Raw genomic sequence first — 20358 nt, 5'->3', positions numbered from 1 at the left:
GCTAAAAATCATGAGTATTCACTTGAATACCCTTGAATTACATTGGGCCCGCCCCTGCATGCGGGCTGTGCGACCGCACAGAACCCTGAAATTCAAAGGCCCTCAAAATATTAGGTATATATTAAGCATAATTATATAGATGTTTAATTTAGTTAATTGTTGGCTAAATTTGTGGCAAAACATTTTGTCGCTTCCTTTCGCACGGCACATCGCGTTTACCAGTTGCTATCGCTTAATATTCGCGATCCTACGTTGGGCCACTAGGGCTTCAGTCTATTGTTTCGCACATGGCCTCGGATTTTGCCGGTATCACCCTGGCTCCAACCATCCAGCTCCACCGGCTTCTTCTGTAAGAAGCTGAGAGGAGACGAAGATGTTTTTTCTATTGTTAGAGAGCAAAACAGTACAATACAGTAATTTTGGAATCTAACACTCTGTTCGCTGCATCCGGCCAATAGTGTTTTTCTCTCACATCAAACTAACACCAGCTAGCAGCCACCAGCCAGTCAACAGTATTTTTCTCTCACAACAAACCAGCACCAGCCACCAACCACAGCACAGCAAACAGAGTGTAAGCCCGTGGGGAGGAGCCTTGCCAATGCCAAAGAGACCTGTAGTGCCCGTGCCAGCCGAAACCGGTGCGCTCGCCGGTGCGCCCCCACCACCCCACCACCCACGTCCGCCAGCGCGGTCTGCGGGCCGCTGTCGCCCTGCTGTGTCCACCCGCCGCCGCGCCCCGCGCCGCCACTTGCTTGCTTGCTGTGGCCGTCGCCTGCCAGCATACGGGAGGAGAGCGCCACTGCAACGGCCACTGGTTCGTGCGTGTTTCTCATCTGCAACTGCCAACGAGGGAAAGAGGGAGGCGGAAGACGAAGGGGAAGCTAGCGGAGAGGGTCCCTCAAGCCTCAACGGCTCAACCCTCATCTGGTGCGTGCGTGTTTCTCTGAATCTCGGAGCAACAGTTGACTGGATAAGGTTTGTGGGGAAGAAGTCAAGAAGAGAGCTGAGCAGGCCGGGGCCCCTCATATATGAGCCGATGTGGAGTGGAGTTTTTTTTTTTTTTGACAAACATGTGGAGTGGAGTTAATCGCCCGTCTCGGGCTAGCCTCTAAAATTCGTTCCGCCGCCGTGCCAATGTTAAGTACCGGGCCGCACGGCCCGAGCAGCCAGAGCACGATGAATATCGGGGGTTGTTCACGAAGGTCGGAATTCTAATGGTAATGCTCATATACTAGCTAGAAGTTCGATCTATAGAGTTGTAGGACGGCATGTCTGGCTTCTTGCTTTTTTTGATGGAGTTTGTACCAAATATAATTCTTAATTGAAGGTGGTACTATCTCAAAAAAAAAATCGGGGTTGTTGTGTCGTGCTTGTACTGGGTCAAAAAAATTGTGCCTCGTGTGGAGCTGTCCGGCATCGGACTTTTTATACATAACGCCGTATCAATCATCGTCCAGTCATGTACCGTTTCAACCATATTTGGATCTAACTTTTGCATTCTTAGATGGATGTTGGAGAGCGATTGGGCTTGATGGTTGCTATGTTAAAGAGTCTAAGAGAGGAGGGTTTGTGTCAACTGTTGAAAAGGGATGCAAATAATCAGATTTACCCATATAACATCAATTGTTGTGGAATAGGAGAAACAAAATTATGAGGTTGTTTTCTTTGATATATATTAAGAAAAAAATATTGATGTCTCTTATGTGCAAAACAATTAGGTGCAAAACAATCTCTCCGTGCAAACTGTGCAAAATTTAATCTGGATCACATATCAACATCCAAGGGGCGCGTAGGGGTAGTGGGAGGGGGATTTGTAAAAGTGTTATTACCTAATCTAGGGCGGGCAGTTAATAGTAAAATTATCCAACCCTCCATACTCCTTGGATGTTGATCTGGTGGGCCAGATTTAAGTTTGCACAGTTTGCATGGAGAGATTGGTTTGCACCTAATATATTCCCGTCTCTTATAGCATAGAAAATATATGGATATTCATAACATACCTAATGGAAAATATATGGAAAATAAGAGGAGGCAAAGGTCGATTTATGTCCAGTTGAAACTATAGATAGCTGGATGATGATATGCCATGCTAACAAGGTATGACATGCAGGATGAAGGATGAAATTGAACCGTGGATAGAAATATGAGAACTGAAGCTGCTGGTTTGATAGTCGAGAACGAAATTAAGCCCGGGTGAAAATTTTGAGGACCAAGATGAAAATTGTACCTAAAATTTACTCTTAGCGAGATATGTAAGAATGACTTAAATTTAGTAATGTTTGTATAAATTTTTTGAATAAAACAAGTAGTCAAATTTAAAATAAAAAAGTCAAACGAACTGCAATTTGTAACGGAGATAAACTACTTAAATAATAGTGTTATGATAATAAAATACTCAAAATATATATCAAGCATAACAGCGAGCTGCACAATTAAGATGATTGGGCTCACTCTCAACGCAGAATATTTTACATTTAAATACAAAATTTAAATTCTAAAATGTCTTACATTTCGAATGGAGTATGCAAAAATAACAAATTGTCGGAAACTATTACATACATTAATTATAGTTCACATCAATTACAGTACTGCAACGTGGGATACGGACCCCACGCGGTAAAGCCGCGGCCTTTCTAGTGAACACAGGAGCTTCTGCGGAAGCATCGTCGAGTCAAAAGCAGAAGCTGACTGGGCGTACTAGGTGCGCAAGGTTGTCGTGTGTGCGCTAGTAGTGCTACCAGTCGTCGCCGGCCGGTCCCACTGTTGATGTTTATACAAGAGAGAGGGGCTGGGAGCATGATCATCGTATAACTTTGTAATAATCCCCTCATTGATTCGCTTAATCCCTCGCCTTTACCATACCTCCAGTTCCTCATTTTCTTCGCGAGGTCGTAGAACGCGAGGTACCACAGCAGTTGCGTGCGGCGGCTGCACTGAGAGTCTGGGACAAGCCCGCGCGCCGACGCGAACGCGATCAAAGGGAAGCTCGCAAGCAGCGGCGGCGGCGCCGCCGAGGCTGAGAGGAAGCAGAGATACATCAGCCGGCATCTCGGTGGCGGGATCCGGCGAGCCATCACTAGGAGTCTAGGACAGCCGGCTGCCTCGCTGCAAGAGACTTTCTAGCCTTGAACTTGAGCACCTGATCTCGATCAATCAGCCTTGGGATCACTGCGCCACCAAGCTCCAATCGCCCAGGTTATACCTTTTTCCTTTTGTAGTCAAACCCAGCTAATACCTTCATGCTCTTGCCTTGAATCTAAGATATCGTTCTTATTTTTCTACTTTCTCCATTTTGTATGGTCATCCTGTGCAACCGCTGTAAATTTTGTTGCTTGAATCATATTAACCCAGGTAACGACACCCCATAAACAATTCGTAGAGAAATGGACTGGTTCCTACTAAGGGAGGCATATATGTAGCTCCAACATCGGGACTATATTATTAGTGGATGGCGCGGGCCCAGGTAATAAGTTAATCATAGCTTTGGTACTGTACCTTAATTAAGGATAAGAAAGACTCTCATCAGGATGGTATTATTATTACAGCACAAGCAACAGAAATCCAAGAATTAATACTGACAAGGGGAAGAGATGGTCTTAACTATGGCGAGCGCTTCCAGTGGGGTGATGAACTCCCTCCTTGCTAAGCTCACTGCACTGATGGCGGAAGAGTATGGCAAGCTCAAAGGTGTCCAGAAAGAGGTGAAGTTCCTTCAGGACGAGTTTAGAAGCATGACTGCACTTCTTGACAAGTTGGCAGATATGGATGACCTCGATGATAGTCAGGTCAAAGAGTGGAGGAACCAAGTGAGGGAAATGTCGTATGACATCGAAGACTGTATCGATGACTTCATGCACCACCTCAACAACAATGATGCTAGTATTGGGTTTGTCAATCGGACAGCTAGACTTCTAAAGAAGCTAAGGGTGCGCCATCAGATTGCCAACAAGATCCAGGAAGTGAAGAGCCTTGTGAAGGTTGTGAGCGAGCGGCGCATGAGGTACAAGATTGATGAGTATAATCCCAAGTGTAATTATGTGCATATTGACCCACGGGTAGTCGCAATCTATGCGGAAGCAGCTGGTCTTGTGGGTATTGATGTTCCACGATATGAGCTTACAAAATTGCTGATGAGTGAGGAGGCAAAGTTAAGGGTCGCTTCTATTGTGGGATTTGGAGGTCTTGGCAAAACCACACTTGCCATTGAAGTGTATCGCAAGCTTGAAAGCCAATTTGATTGCCGAGCATTTGTTTCAGTGTCTCAGAGACCTGACATAACAAGGGTGCTCAATATCATACTATCTGAGCTTAAGCGGCAATACCTTCCACAAATGTACGAGGAGCAGCTGCATCATACTTGTGAGGTGAAGGATCTTCTCAGGGATATAAGAAATCTTATACATGATAAAAGGTACTCCTATTTATTATTGGTCTTGTATTGGCCCTGTTTGGATACCCTATGTTAGTGTTAGTTTGTGTTAAATCAGAGTAAACTAACATCTAAATACCAAAACAGGTGTGTTAGTTTGTATTAGATGCAACTAACATCCCCAAAAAGCTAGCAGCTCCAAAATGTGTTTTTTTATAGTTTTGGTGGGGTCCACAGAAAAAAAGTAAATCCCACACTCTCTCTCCTCCCTCAGATCCACTACGCCATCAACCTGTTCGCATCATCTGCCCGACCCCCCAACCCCGCCGCCGGCGCCCACATCCCCACCACAGCCGCCAATCCCGCCGCCGCCGCCCGCTGGCACTCGAGATTGGGCACCAGATCCGCCCTGTCCTCGCGTGGCCGCATGCGGACCGCCTTGGGGAACTCGACGAAGCCCTTGATCCCTCTCCGGATGTGCGGGTTCTCGCCGTTGGCGGCCGCCTTGCGCCTGTGAACTTGACTGTGCTGGCTCTGGCTCGGGCTCTCCTGACCGTGCTGACTATGGCTCGGGCTCTGTTGACTCGTCGGGCTTGCCTTGCCGTTCGGGCTGCCGCTGCTGCCACAACAGCTGCTCTTGTGGTTGTCGCTGGCGGCGGCAGTGGCACGGAGCTCGGCGACGGCGTCGTCGATCTCCCGCAGCCTCTCCTCCATGGCCGCCATCGCGTCAGCGAGCTTCATCTGGACCCGCTCCTCACGCCAGAGCTCCACAACGCACCGCATCCGCCGCTCCTCCTCGGCGACCGCCAGCGCGCGCTCCGCCTCCCCGCGCACGGCGCCGGCCTCCACGGCCTCGCCTTGCCGCCGCTCCCCGGCCAGCTCCGCTGCCAGCGCCTCGCTCAGCGCCTCCGCCTTTCGCCGCATGCGCCGCTCGAGCTCCAGCTCCGCCCGCAGCGCCCTGATGCGCGCCACGCATAGCTCCAGCTCCGACGACATGGCGCCGTACCCCTGGTCAAGCTCTGTCGCCTCTTCGCCGCCGCCGCCGTCCACGGGCACGACGATCATAGGCGAATCGAGATTCTCAGCTCGGCGAGGTGGGCGCGGGGAGGAGTTGGTCACGTCTCGCTCTCACATGCGTGGATCCCAATCTCGTCGCTAACCCCGTCGCCTTCGCCAGCAACCCTTTTGTCGCCTGCAACATCGCCGTTGCCCGCAACCCTGCCGCTGCCCCCAACCACGCAAGCGGGCAAGAAGCAGCAGGGGTAGGGTGTGCGAGAGGAGGCCACAAAGTGGCCAGCCACAACAAATTCGGCTGCAAAGGGAGTTAAATGAGTCAAATGATTGGAAATGTGCTTTTATTGGCAAACTAACACTAGCATCCAAACACCTCAAATGTTAGTATTAGTTTTGTGTTAGTTTTGTGTTAGAAACTAACACTAACATCTAACAGTGTTAGTGTATCCAAACAGGACCATTATTATGTTCTATACTATAACACTACAGACAGAACTGTAATGGTTAAAATACTAGATGATATATATTATGGTGCAGCTGAGGTATGTTTCTGGGTAATCTGGACTAACCACATCAAAAAGTTATTATATATGTGTAACTAAAATTGCAGTGTTTTCAGCATATTGCATTTCCAAACATGTTTGATTACTTTTGATCGAGGGGCAGTTGATGGCCTATTAAAATTTGGTCAAGGATACACATTGGACTTGGAGAGAGTGATTTCACAAATATGGTGTGTTTGTAAACATAGGAATTGTAAAATACTCTATTGCTCTATTCCACACTAATTATGTCATTTCAGGCCCTATTTAGTTCCTAAAAAAAATTCTACAGTACCTATCACATATAATCTTTGGACACATGCATGGAGCATTAAATGTAGTTAAAAAATAACTAATTACACAATATAACTATTTTATACGAGATGAATCTTTAAAGTCTAATTATTCCATGATTGGACATTAATTGTTAAATAACAACGAAATGTGCTACAGTATCAAAATCCAAACTTTTTCGCGAACTAAACACAGCCTCAAACATTGACGCTGGCTCCAAGTCATTTGAAACATTGACACACTGGCTCCAATGTTCACATTTAACCATGTATTATTAAATGTTTTAAAAGGATATTTTAGAAATACATACTAATATATTTCCAGCTGCTCAGTCAGAATATTACATTGCAGCACCTGCCAACCACTAAACTACTGATCCAGAATATTTCATCTTTGAGGAAGTATACGTGTTTTTGTGCTTGCACATTGATATCACTATTGCATTAATTTGTAAATATTTATTGGCAGGTACTTTATCATAATTGATGACTTATGGCATTCTTCGGCCTGGGATGTTATCAAATGTGCTTTTCCAGAGAACAATTGTGGCAGCAGGGTATTAACAACTACACGGATTCACTCTGTTGCTATTGCTTGTTGCTCTAGTAGCCAAAAGTATGTTTATAGGATGAAATCTCTTAGTGCTAAAGATTCAAAGAAACTATTTTTCAATAGAATATTTGGCTCCCAAGAGGTAATAAGCCCCGACACATTTGAAGATATTTCAGCTGATATTCTAAAAAAGTGTGGTGGTTTGCCACTTGCCATCATCAGTATAGCAAGTCTGTTGGCTGGTCAACCAAAAACAAAATGGGAGTATGTAAGGAATTCTTTGGCATGCATGTTCGAAGGAAATCCTACCTTAGAGGGAATGAAACAGATATTAGACCTTAGCTACAGGGATCTCCCTCATCATCTGAAGACATGCCTGCTATATCTTGGTATGTACCCAGAAGACTATATCATAGAGAAGCAAGATTTGGTGAGGCAGTGGACTGCTGAAGGTTTTGTGAGTAAACTCCATGGATTAGATATGGAGGATGTTGCAGGAAGCTACTTCAACGAGCTTATCAACAGGAGCATGATTCAACCAGTGGACACAGATTGCAACGATGAGGTGTTGTCGTGCAGAATACATGATATAATGCTTGACCTGATTAGATCCAGGTCTGCAGAAGAGAATTTTACTGCTGTTATTGGTGATTTGCAAGCCATAACGGAACTGCACAGGAAGATCCGTCGAGTGTCCCTCCAAAACGATGGTGAAGATCATAGCCATAGTATGGCATCTACAATCATCAAGAAAACACTATCTAAGGTCAGATCGCTCGTGTCTTTTGGAATCTATCTCGAGCCATCTTTTTTCGAGTTGAAATACATCCGAGTTCTAGTCTTGTATTTTCCGGGATATTGGGGTGATTCAAGAGTGGACCTCGCTGGTATAAGTGGACTATTACTATTGAGGTACTTGAAGATTGTAAACATCTTGTTTGAGCTACCTGGTCAACTTGGGGAACTGCGGCATTTGGAGACACTAGAGCTGGATCCCTGTTGGGGACCTGTTAACATTCCATCTGATATTGTTCGACTGCCCCGGTTGTTGCATCTGATTGTTCCACGACGAACACAGTTGCCCGATGGGATTGGTGAATTGAAATCCTTGCGTACCTTACAATGGTTTGATTTTGCAAACAACTCCGTGGAAAATATTATGTGCCTTGGTGAGCTCACTAACTTGAGAGATCTTCGACTCCATTGGGGCACCCTTCCCTTGGCGGATGCAGCTAGTCGTATTGATGCCTTGCATTCTTCCCTTCAAAGACTTTCACACTCCAGCAACCTGAAGAATCTTGTTGCCGAGAATTATAGGCTTTCAATGCTGAACTTCAATGGTTTGAGCACCTTGTCCCCTTCCCCACGCCATATCCAGAGTCTCTGTTTCATAGGTTGCTGGTTTTCCAGGATTCCTAGATGGATTTCTCAGCTTCGAGACCTCTACAGTCTGGAGATTATGGTTAGAAACGTGCTGTCCAAGGATGGAGATGTTGGTATTCTTGAAGGGCTGCCCTCCCTTGTCCATCTCGACTTGAAGATTATAGAATGCCAAGACGAAAGGATTGTCATCTCTGGCACTAGCATGTCATTTCGAGCTCTCAAGCACTTACTGATCACAAGTCCTAAACTGCTGTTGACCTTTGGGGAGGGGGCTCTGCCGAGGATCCAGAAGCTCGATGTTAGGTTCAATGCCAAGTGGTGTGACCGAAGCACTGGCACTTGTTGCCTACCTATTGGAAGTGAGCACTTGCAGCAAGCCTTAGAGAAATCCATGTCGAGCAGATGGGCACAGGTGCCAGTAAATGCAACTTAGCAACCGCAGAGTCTGCACTTAGGAATGTATTTGGTACACATCATCCTGATGCTGCTTTGAGCTTCACTGGCTACAAATAGTTGATAAACAACAATATCAACATAACAATAAGAAGGCCGGCATACCACACAACAACAAAAAAACAAATATAGAGAAACAAGATGAGAGACTAGCAATTTGGAAGGTATCATATTCATGAACAACGGTGATTGAAGTTAATTTCGATTCAGTGACAACTATATGTGCATAAACCCTTTGTTACTTTTTAATAAACTTTGTTACTTCTTACAAGTTACAAATATGTTGTTTGCTGTACAACACAATAAATTTTAAATGGGATTTGGACAATGAGAAATGCTCTGGGATGTTTATTTTTAGGAATCTGTTAGACCCAAATCCCACACGCGGAGGTCCTAATTTTTTTAGTTTAAATGTCCACTGGTACTAATTTTTTTTAAATGACCCACGAGAGTTCTACGCGATATGTATCAATAGAGAAAGAGAACAAGGAAATACAAAACCGACATCATACATGCTCACACAACAAAATGGCCATCATTAGATTATGCTTATAATTAGTTCAAAAAAGTTTTTTCATTCTTCTTTTTTTAAAAAAATAGTCTAAAACAACTAGTTGTTATATAAACTGTTAAACCAAATATTTTAGAACGTTGAACTATATTTTATAAAAAATTGATAGGTGAAAAATTAATAAACTTTTTGAATGTATAACTTCAATTTTTTATTTACAATTTCAACATTTAGTACAAGAAAATGTTTAACATATGTTAAAAATTGTTCAAATGGCTTCCATACAATGGAGAAACAAGCATTTAAAATAGTTTAAAGGCACACATTTATGAAGTAATGGATTGTTGGAAGTATTAAATGACAGGTGTCTAAAAGAAAGATGGAACAAAAAGGAAGAGATGAAAGAAGAAGAACAAGATGAAAAATGAAAACTAAACTAGGCCTTTCTCGCGCGCTGGGCTAAACTGGGCCTTCTGCTCCTGCTTTTCTGTGCTGGCTGACGCGGACGATTTGTGGGCCGTAGGCCTGTTCGATGTGGAAACTAACCAACAAAGCACACCCCCTTCTATTCCGTTCCGGCTCCCTTTCCTCTCCCACGCCTTCTCTTGTTTCTCTCGGTCTCGGCTTTCCTAGCGGCGACGACAGAGCGAGTGGCGCCGCCCTTGGCAGTTCTACGTTCGGGGTTTCGCCGGCGACGAGCATACGACAGGGTATGCCCGCCCACACCCGTCCCTTCCTGCTGTGCGAAATCGAACACCCCAGCCCCTAACCTATGCTATCTGTATTCGGATCTGACCATGTACACCCATGTCCTACTGGGTCTGCCCCTGGCGACTAGGGTTGGGACCCAAGCTGCGGATGTACTGAAACCACCTCAGGCTAATGTTGTGGGGTATCATAGTCTGTGGGGTAGAAATTCAATGGAAAAGTTCCAGCTTTTATAAAAATTCCGCCGTGCCATCCCTGTTTATGTTTTGCTGTTTGTTCAAATGGCTGTACTGACTGCAAGCTGGTTCTTTTTGTTGTTATAATATGCAAATTCAGTCACTGAGAAGCTAAAGGTACTGTTGTATGACTTTCCATTCATCTCAGAGTCGAACATCTATACCCAACGTACACCTTGTGCTAATATGTGTATTATCTGAGGTCTGTTATGTGCTTTATCTTACCAGTGTTAGTGTGTTACGCTGTGCTTGATCCACCGCTGTTATTTCACTTGATGAATGTAATGGTTTTCATGTACATGTAATGATGAATCCATAAAACTCTATTTTTCTTTTGATTTTTTTCTTCAGGCCAAGGCACCAAGTGTCATGTCAGAAAGAGGTCGACTGCCAAGGCGTCCCATTGATGATCGCAGGGGGTACAATGAAGTCCGCCTAGTTGAGCCCAGAGGGTATCCTGAAGCCCATGTGGTTGATGGACGTGTGGGCTATCTTGACACCCGTCTGGTTGATGAACGTAGGAGCTACTCTGGTGTTCGTATGATTGATGACCGTAGGGGCTATTCTGCCATTCGCATTGATGACCGTAGGGCCTATCCTGACACCCATGAAGGCCCACGCATGAGGGCAGCTCCTCACCCTCACCCAGCTTTTCTAGAGGAAGAGCTTGAGTCACAGGAACTTGAACTCCGGAGGCTTTTGGCAGATAACCGTGCTCTGGCTGAGGAGCGTGCAGATTTAAACAGGGAATTACAAGCTGGAAAAGATGAGCTCCGCCACTTGAATGTGATCATTTCAGACATTACTGCTGAGAAGGAGTCTTATATCAGTAAGCTTGTGGACAAGAAGAGGAAGCTCGAAGCTGAACTTAGAGAAAATGAGCACTTACGTGATGAGATTGTGCAGCTTCGTGGTGAAATTGAGAAGCTCGTTGCTGCTAGGAAAGAACTCTCTGCAGAGGCTGCATCTCTCATGGAAGATCTGACCAGGGAAAGATCTGTTAAGCACCAGCTACCTATGCTGAAAGCAGAGCTTGATGGTCTACAACAGGAACTTTTTCATGTGAGGTACATCTGCAGTCTCTTTTGCATTCCATCTGATTATCAGGTACTTAACAGTTAGCCATTGGCATGTATCTATATGTTTTTAAGGTCATTGGATTGTCTTCCGCAGGACTGCTTGTGAACTAGAGCGAAAAGGGAATTTTGAGTTGGTGGAGCAAAGGAAGGGAATGGAGAAGAATATGATTTCTATGGCACAAGAGATTGAACAGATGCGAGCTGAATTAGCTAAAAGTGAAGTGAGACCATGGGGTACAGGTACGACAATGGGACTAATTTACTTCACAGTGTTGCAAATTTTATTATCCTTGTTGCACATCCCTCTTCTCATTGTCAGGAAATCGTACTGCTGTAATAGTCTCAGGTCTGTTTATTTGACTGAATTTTTGTGCATATTTTCATATTTCTTTCAACCATTGACATTATTATGCTGAGGTTTGTAGAAGTAGCACATCAGATGCTGGCTTCTATTTCTTATCATGGGCGTAAGAATTCTATCTAGGGGTCTTCACTTTTGATCACTCCTTAGTCGTTCGTTCTTAAAATACTATGTGAGGTGTGAAATCTAGTTATAGGAATAGCAAAGCTACTCGAAAGCATAAAAGTTACAAAAGTTTGATGCTTTACAGACTATACCAAGTCCCCTTTTGGCATTGCAGTGTCTTTTGAAGATGCATTTTTCACAATTATATTGGGTATTATAACTGTTTGAAAGCATCCATTTTGAAGATACTGCCTACTACTAGATCATGGTGCAATTGGTGAAGGTAGCAGGATAGGACCGCGAAGCAAAACAAATTGGACCCTAAACATTCTCAGCTGCTGTTTGTTAGTCTGGAAATTATATCACATTCAAATTGAGACAAATTATGAACACAATGATGTTATATCTCTGTATCCAAAAGCGCTGCATGCAACCGAAGCACATTACTAATATGTTTTCATGCCCTTATGAATTTGTAAGCTATCACTTTCGAAAATGCTGTATCAATTAAAACTGTACCTACATATATGACTGGCTTTGACTAATCTTATTGCATATATGACTTTGTAAACTCCGGAATCATATTAGTTAACTAGTAAAGGTTACATAAGGTATATGTTTTAAATAATACGCATCGAAAGTTTAGGACTTTAGCTTCATACTTTTGGGCAAAATAATTGCTCAGCTATGTGTTTGTTCTGTGAGTCTGCTAGTCGCATTGGATATGATAATTATAATATGAAACACTATACTTGCACTGTGTTACATGAAACACTACACTTGCCCATATTAAGACTGCATTAAAAATTTTCTTCAAAGTAGGCTTCCTGAAGTATTATTTATCTTGTCAGTATCGTTGATGTTTTCTGTTTATCATTTTTTAATTTCTTTAATATAAAGTAGAATTCTCATGATATCAGTTTTATGTACCCTTTAGGTGGAACATATGGGATGCAGATGGGCAGCCCTGAAGTGGCCTTCACTAAGTCATATGAAGATGGTTATAATATCCATGCGGTATGATCTCCTAAAAGATTGCATGTGTGACCATTAAATTTCCCCTTATTAACTTAAGATAGCTCCTCAATTATCTGTAACTTTCTATTATGTTACCAGGGGGTTTCTGAGAAAGGTCCTTTGCATCCTCCTGAATCTGGTTCATGGGGGACATATGACAAGAATCGCCTTCAGTACCGCTAAGATCACAATTATTATAATCATGGGAGGAAGAGTTACCTTCTAAGTGTTAACCTGTCATGTTACATGGTTTACAGTACCTGAGCTTTATACTTGCTTGCTTTACAATTAAGACTTGTCTTGTTTGAATGTTTCTAATAATTTTAGTTTCTATAGTAGTTTATTAAAGATTTTCCAGTAATATCTATTGCAGAATTATTGCTTGTGATATGGCTAAATAGTAAAGTATTGATATCATGATGTCAAGATTTCTATGGCTATATGGATCTACGACTAAAAACTACTTTAATAGGGCTTGGACATATATGATATGCATTTCTTAGAGTGGGTCATACATGCCCCATATGGCTTAGCTAGCTTGAGCTTAGTTAACTGCTGAAATGGTGTACGGCTGTACGCAAAAAAGAGAGAGCGAGAAGCTATCTACAGTCCTGTACCCCTCACTCAATATTGATTTTAGACATAAAAGAGATTTGGACCACATTGACCTGGATGTCTCATATGGTCCAAGATATCGATTTAGATAAACAGATACCACACCCTTGAATTTAAGTTGGATCAGGAGGTTCTGAACTGAGTTTGAGAAGGCGAACATGATGTTGAACTTGAGTCTAAACTTTTTGTGGAGAAGTAGGTTGCTTGAAGATCAGAAAGCACGTATTGCTGACCACCAACAATGAAAGATACACCAGCACCAATGAGCTTATTCAGCTCATGTTTCACAAGGTCGTTAGTAATTCTGAAAATTGCACTGGTATCCTAGGTCAAACAGTTGTTCAAAAGGATGAAAGGGAGCAAGGGGATGGGTCCTGATGCTATCCTAACTCGAGGTGTGGAGATGCCTCGCGAAAGCTCTTCAACCATATTTTTTGGTCAAATATGATGCCAGAAGAGTGGAGAAGTATATTATCACCAATCTTCAAGAACAAAGGAGACATTCAAAGTTCTAATAATTACTGAGTCAGTAAACTGCTGAGCAAGATCATGAAGCTATGAGAGAGAGTTATCTGTTCAAGTATAAGTGAGTTGCCCACCTCTTCCCATCAGCTTAAGCTTTTGGGTTATATTGGTTGGTGCATGCAATTCAATATGGTATCAGGGCCAGAGGTCTCGAGTTCGAATCCTGGTAGGCGCGATTAAATAAAATAATTGCAGCCAACTCCTAATTTCCACGTTTGAGGCTTGAGGGAGCCTGCACGTGAGGAGTGTTGAAGTATAAGTGAATTGCCCACCTCTTATCCAATATTATCAAGCACCATTTGGAAAAGAATTTTGCATGTCACCATGAACCAATTCGGTTTCATGCCTGGAAGGTCGACCATGGAAGCAATTTCCTTAATAAAACAAATTATGGAGTAGTATATGGAGCAGAAGAAGAATTTGGCATAGAATTAAAGAGGGTTTGGATTGGCGGCAAGTTTCTTGCATTCTCAATGGTATGTTCTATAGAACTGCGATTAGACCTGCAATGTTGTATGGTACAGATTGTTGGTGTACTAGAAGGTGACATGTTCAACAGCTAAGTGTTGCAGAAATGCATATGCTGTGTTGGATTTGTGGTCATAAAGGAAAGATTTTAGTCTGAAATGACGATGTACATGTAAGCTAGGGTAGCACCAATTGAAGGAAAGCTTGTATGACACCGTTGATATGGTTAGGACATGTCCAACAAAGACCTCTAGAGGCCCTGGTAAAAGTGAAGTGTAGAAATAATTAGTTATGCACAAAGAAAGAAGGATTAAGATCATAGGACAATATAACTTTCAAAACTGGACTGTAGGGATGAAACTAGGCTCAAGGTTCTTCCTTTAGGCCACAAGGAGCATGATGAAGTCGACAAACGTAGCCAATCAGAGCCTCAACTTGGAGTTGGTTCCATATGCATTTTGTGTAAATTAAAATTAAGAGGACATTCTTCATATCCTTATTAGAGATCGTATACAGTGAGGTGCTTGCTTCCCTGGATCCGTGGTGCTATAGTTAAAATTTTCAAGAGCTGTCATTTGTCAAATTCTGAAGGGGCTATATCTACTGCTTGCCACACTTAGCCATGTCTATACTATAATCCAAAATTTGTCAGGCAATCTTTGTGTTTGGTGGTACGTATGGATTTTGTTTTGTTGTTGCTGTACTCCCGGAGGCATGAACAATCTTTTATACAGCAGGGAGTACGTGAAAAAATATGGTGTTTTCATGTGATACAGCTGTGGAAAGCAAAATTCAGATATTTTGCAGCTGGGTAGCAACACTGTCCACTGTGAAGCACCTATATTCACCCTTTCCCAATCTAGGACTTCATGTTGGAAATGTTTCTTCGATCATAAGGAAAAAAGTTGCCACAAGCAAAGGTCTGTCTTAATTAAGGACGTTCTAGTATCTTCACTGCATTTGAAAGAAAGTAGAAGGATTAGTTGGAATGAAGCTGGTAGATCTGCTTTGATGCTTTTATGTGATAAGTGGCACAAGGAAGTTTTACAGTGAAGAAATCTTTTGGTAAGGTGAGAAGGGAAAAGGTCACTATATTTTTATGACAGCAACAGATAGAAGTTGAAGTTTGATGCTTTCTTCTGCCTTATGCAAGCACATTGCATAGTTGAATACAAGCTGGTTAAGAGACTGGTTATCTGGTCCTAAATAAGTCCTATCTTTGTGTTTGGAATAAGAGTGCTTTTCCAGCTTGTAGAGATGAATCTGGGTTTAATTAAGCAATGAAGATCATTCCAAAGTCTTCTAGACAGGCTGGTGATGGCTTTCAAAATGATGAGGCAAGTAATTTCTCTGTCCAAGCAGAAGTTGTACTGCATTTCTATCTACGTTTAAATGGTCATTTATAGTTCTCCTTAGTTTATTAATTTGCAACTTACTTAATTTAGGATATTTTGAAAGGGTCATTTCTGTCTACACTTAAATGGTCATTTTATCTAGATTACTCCCTCCGTGCCATAAAACAAGTCATTCTAGCAATTATCAGACAGATTAAGGGAGTAAAATGATTATGCTGCCCCTCGTATTTGTTTCGGTTCTGATAAAAGGGACGCCCTTTGGTACCTTGCTAATGGGGCTACATGCAGCACATGCAGGATAGTTGCTGCCCAGTTCGTTGCCACTAACCATAAAAAATCAGCCATGCACTCACTGATTAGAGGGCCCACCCGATTAGTACAGATGTTACATTCACGTGCACATTTGGCTAAAATAAAAATGCGTTCCCCACAAGTTGTCTGAGAGTCTAAATCCTAGAATGACTCATTTTATTGGATGAAGGGAGTATAAGGTGCCCTTTGCAACTCTTGAACCCAGAGACTATTATCAATACTCTCTAGTTGCAGCTCGATGATTATAATTCATATACCATAGGATGGAGTGTGTCTGGGATACTTTAAGCTGACAACAATATAGCTCTATGGATCTTATCATGCAGATCAGATGAGCATTATTGGTCCAGAAATGGAGTAGGAAACAGTTAGCTTTATGGTTAACAGCTGTTTCTCGTACCATTCCATAATCTTTTGAGGAGTATTGTGATATTAGGCTATTAGCTACTTCTCCGGCATCTATCATGGAGAGAGCTAAGGAAAGTTGGATGTACTACCTTGGGAAGAGAAGTCATTACAGAACAGAATCACATACAAGAATTCACCATCTTTGCAAATATTATTCTGCTACATCTAACTTTCGTAAGCTGTATTGACTATATGGAGGAATACAAGTACCATAGTTTCACTTTATTGAGGTTTTAAACACATACTGATAGAAAGTAGCAACATTATAACTGGAGGCATGAAGCAAAGATTATCCATCTGGCATATGATTTGATTTTGAGAAGGAAACATCAAAATGCCTACTCCTTCGCTTTTAATTTTGCATTTTTTTCCTCAAACACGCCGGAGAGCTGCGCATGAATATATTAAGAAGAAAGGGGTAAAACCTGGGTGATACAGTTAGGGGTCTGTATCATGCCCATACATAAGGACACCTGTAGCCTATTACAGACAAAAGTAGCAAGGGTGAGACCTGACCAGCTAAGAAAAAAACCTAACCCACCCGAGGTTCCTGGGCGAGGAGGTGTGACACTCCTCGAGCCCCGGTTAAGGACCACTGGTGTAGCTCCTCCTTAATCTCCGAAACTACACAAGATACATCAGGTGTAACCCCATCGAAGATGCATCTAATGCGGTGTTTCCAGTGGGCTGGTGGCGACTTGAGTGCACTCTCAGTCAGCCAACCCGGGTTCGAGACTTGCATCCTCTTAATATCTAAGTAGGGGTGTCTGCCCTTCCCGTCAAGTTTTAATTTTGCATATTGCTTTGATATTCCAATGATCAACCCATCCTTCAAGCACTTAGCTACATTTAGGTTATGCTGTGTCTGACTGTCTGTGTTCATTCCTTTTTGCTTGTTATGTTTCTTGATGTGGTGAAGCACAAGTGTATGCTAATCACATTATAATTTCTTTGGTGCATGTCGTTTTATACTTTGTTATGTCCTTTTACCATTCTGTAACTGTACATATGATTTTTAATTTTGGGGCCCAAATGCCTAATTCTGTTGGTTTTGTCCTTACAGGGTGAAATCCTTAGTTGATCTGGTTATGTACTGTAATGGTGATACCCTACATCAAGATATGTACACAGTAACCCAAGAATCAGATGGTTTATCAGTTGGAGATATGTGAAAAACCCTCAGGGAACCATATGAAGTCACAGAAGCACAGCATCAAATGTTGCAATACTTGACAGAAGATGAATGTGACACCATAGGTGACTTGGTTCATAAGCATGCATTATTTTGTTGCAGTTCCCTATGGAGCGTGTGAAAATGCTTTTCAGTGCATCAAAGCTGGGGAACTTTGGTTCACTTGGGAAGCCTTTGCCCCATGTCATATCATGATTTCCTCTGTAGGAAAAACGAGAACAGGCTGCTGCAAATGAGAGCTTACAGTTTTGTTCATTGGTGGGTTAGCTTGTGTCAGGTCTTCAAGTTTCCAAGCTAAACATATTCAGGGTGTTCAGCTGCCTGCCCCTTTTGCTCCTGGAGCAAATCAGTTCAGTATCTTGACTAGTTATTTATTTTCAATATGTGGATGAACTTACCTGTGTATAGAGCAATGGAGCTTGACATCAGTAGAGCCATGTGAACTTCTGTAATCGGGAATATAAGCAAAGCTAAAGATTTGATGCAAGAGCCCGTATTGGTTGAACAGGGTCCATAACATGCGGAGGTGATTGAAGCCAGAATGTGGCATTAGGGGTGCTGGTGCCGGTGTCTGTCATTTTTTTTTCCCAAATAACTGTGGTTATGACTGAGCTCATGGTTGGCATGGCAGAACAAAGTTACATGCCATAGCCCATAGGACCTGCTCATGGAACATGTTGCCAGCAAGCTATGTACGGTATTATCATGTTTGCGACTGCTTGCTTTTGCTGTGATACCTTCACTAAAGCTTTACCTGGTGTGTTCAAGGTGGCTGTTTATTGGAAAGTTCAGGAAGGGCTTGTACGTGTAAAAGCAGAATGGAAAGTGCACACGAAGCTGTCTAGCAAAAGGAACGAGGGTTCACAGCCTTGATACTCTGCATAAACATTGTTTCATCTTATACCGATCTGCTCCTGGCAGTGTTCCCTGATGTGTCTGAGTTTGCATCATTGACTTCGATAGTTATCTGCCGTGTGTCTGCAAATTCACATTCACTGGTCTGAACAGATCGTTTTCTGAAGCCAACTGCACAGGTGTTCGGTCCATTCCTGGAAGAAGTATCGCAGACTGAGAATGTCAAAATGGTAATGACCTTTTGGGGCATAACCCCATGAATCATCCTCTGTTGGCATTGGCCATGCGCGATGGTTCTATATGGACTGTCTGAAAGTAAAATGCCCTCGATGCGCTAAGGTCAGTCAGGGAATAGTCACTGCCATGGGTTTGACACATGAATCTTTTGGGCTGCCCGATAAAAAGAAAAGCATTCAGCCGCCATCCGCGCCTAAGCCTCTGATTTAATTCACGGTTTATTTGCAAGAAAAGTGAATTAGTAATTTGCATAAAAAAATTGGAGAAAAGCTATTTGCAATTATTGGTTATGCACACAATCAGCGCCGATGGTTTCTCTCGGTGTTCGTACAGATAATTTGTAGGATTTGACCCTTTGTCCGAAAGCTCTCAGAAAAATTTCCCCTTCAGGATTGAATCCTCTAAAACTTCTCTGATTAAACTCCATTTAAGCTCTTTGATCTTATGATTGTAATGAAGTTGCACAAAAGGGTTGTATTGTAGCGGAACTCCGAGATCTAAGCCCATCATCCAGTCGATTGATCTAAGCCCTTTGATCTTGTGAAAGAAAAGAGGCTGTATAAAATAAGCCGTGTCTGTAGAATAAACATCTACGTGATTGATCATTAGTAAATCAATCTTATAATTTATAACCGGCTTGCCGGCCAAAGCATTGTGTTGGTTAATTGACTAATTCTACGCTAGAAGTTTCTTGAGACTGAAGGAAAGAGCAGCTAAGCATTGGGGTGCCATTTGTTTTTTTTTTTTTTTTGAATTATTGGGGTGCCATTTGTTGACTCTACAATTTTGCGAACGATGCTTCCAAAACTCCATCGTAGCTACCTATACTCGTCTCGATCTGTCTGCCACTCGAGCTTTTCCAACAGGCCCACTCGCCTATAAATTCCCTACAATGCGTACCTCTGCCAAGACGAATCAATCACATTTGCACTGCAATCTACCCCAGCACAAAATTACTGCTACCAGTATACGTTTCAAAAAAAGAAAAATTACAGTGAGTCATGCATCTGTCTCGCCACTACTCCTTACCTCACCGCTTCTCCACAAACTGATGATCAGATGATCTGGTTCTTTGCAATCGGTTTGTTATCTCCTTCTGTTCTAATAATTTTTCAGGCGGATGGCGACCAGCGGACCAAGTGCAGCCGGTGGTGCCGCCGCGGCGGCGGCGGCGGCGGCGAAGGATTCATGGCCGGAGTTGGTGGGCCAGCCGTCGGAGGAGGCGAAGAAGAAGATCAAGGAGGACAAGCCGGACGCCGACGTGCAGGTCATCCCAGCTGACGCCTTCGTCACCATGGACTTCAACACCGGGCGCGTCAGGGTGTTCGTCGACTCAAACGACAAGGTCGCCAGAGCTCCGAGGATCGGCTAGGCTAGGGGCGCTGATATGATCCCTGATGATGCACACTGCTCCTATTTCAGCACAATAAAAAGCATACTACTACATGTTTATAGTACTAAATTTGTGTAAAATAAAAGAAGCCATGTCCGAAACTCTGAATGTATACTGTGTGCGATCGCTTCACCTTGGGCACACCGTGCATGCGTTCATCGGAAAGGAAAAAACAGGAGGCGCTGGTACACGCCGTCGTTGGTGAACATGCCCGCGCGCACCTTGCAGATGGTGCCCAGCTCTCTAAAGAATGAAAAATTCAACAGCTCCATCCATCCCCTCCATCTCCTTCTCCCGTTGACTAGTAGGTCCCCTGTGTTATACTACACCTTTCGTTATCTTCTTCCTCCTCACATCTCATCTCCTCCTAGCAG

At 43.0% G+C, this 20358-nt stretch overlaps 2 protein-coding genes across 3 annotated transcripts; both read left to right on the top strand.

Annotated features, from left to right (window-relative positions):
* The first annotated feature begins 2742 nt into the window (after window positions 1-2742).
* LOC120696916 (disease resistance protein RGA5-like) lies at window positions 2743-8942 on the top strand. Its single transcript, XM_039979967.1, has 4 exons — window positions 2743-3195; window positions 3352-3463; window positions 3546-4411; window positions 6688-8942. The coding sequence occupies exons 3-4, from the start codon at window positions 3591-3593 to the stop codon at window positions 8585-8587; spliced, it is 2721 nt and encodes a 906-aa protein (XP_039835901.1). The 5' UTR covers window positions 2743-3195; window positions 3352-3463; window positions 3546-3590; the 3' UTR covers window positions 8588-8942.
* A 736-nt stretch (window positions 8943-9678) lies between these two features.
* Window positions 9679-19118, top strand: LOC120696915 (protein FLX-like 3). 2 transcript variants are annotated; one of them, XR_005684320.1, is made up of 6 exons: window positions 9679-9828; window positions 10414-11129; window positions 11236-11381; window positions 12545-12624; window positions 12724-15569; window positions 17371-19118. XR_005684320.1 is itself a non-coding variant. In XM_039979966.1 (5 exons), exons 2-5 carry the CDS (start codon window positions 10432-10434, stop codon window positions 12805-12807), a joined length of 1008 nt encoding a protein of 335 aa, XP_039835900.1. In that variant the 5' UTR covers window positions 9679-9828; window positions 10414-10431; the 3' UTR covers window positions 12808-19118. The 2 variants fall into 2 exon arrangements, 1 of the variants encoding a protein (XP_039835900.1); XM_039979966.1 differs by having other exon boundaries at window positions 12724-19118.
* The last annotated feature ends 1240 nt before the right edge of the window (window positions 19119-20358 follow it).

This window comes from Panicum virgatum, chromosome 3K (genome assembly GCF_016808335.1).
Source record: "Panicum virgatum strain AP13 chromosome 3K, P.virgatum_v5, whole genome shotgun sequence".
Classification (NCBI taxonomy): domain Eukaryota; kingdom Viridiplantae; phylum Streptophyta; class Magnoliopsida; order Poales; family Poaceae; genus Panicum; species Panicum virgatum.
The sequence above is the reverse complement of the archived record's forward strand: the minus strand, read 5'-3'. Positions and strand labels throughout refer to the sequence as shown.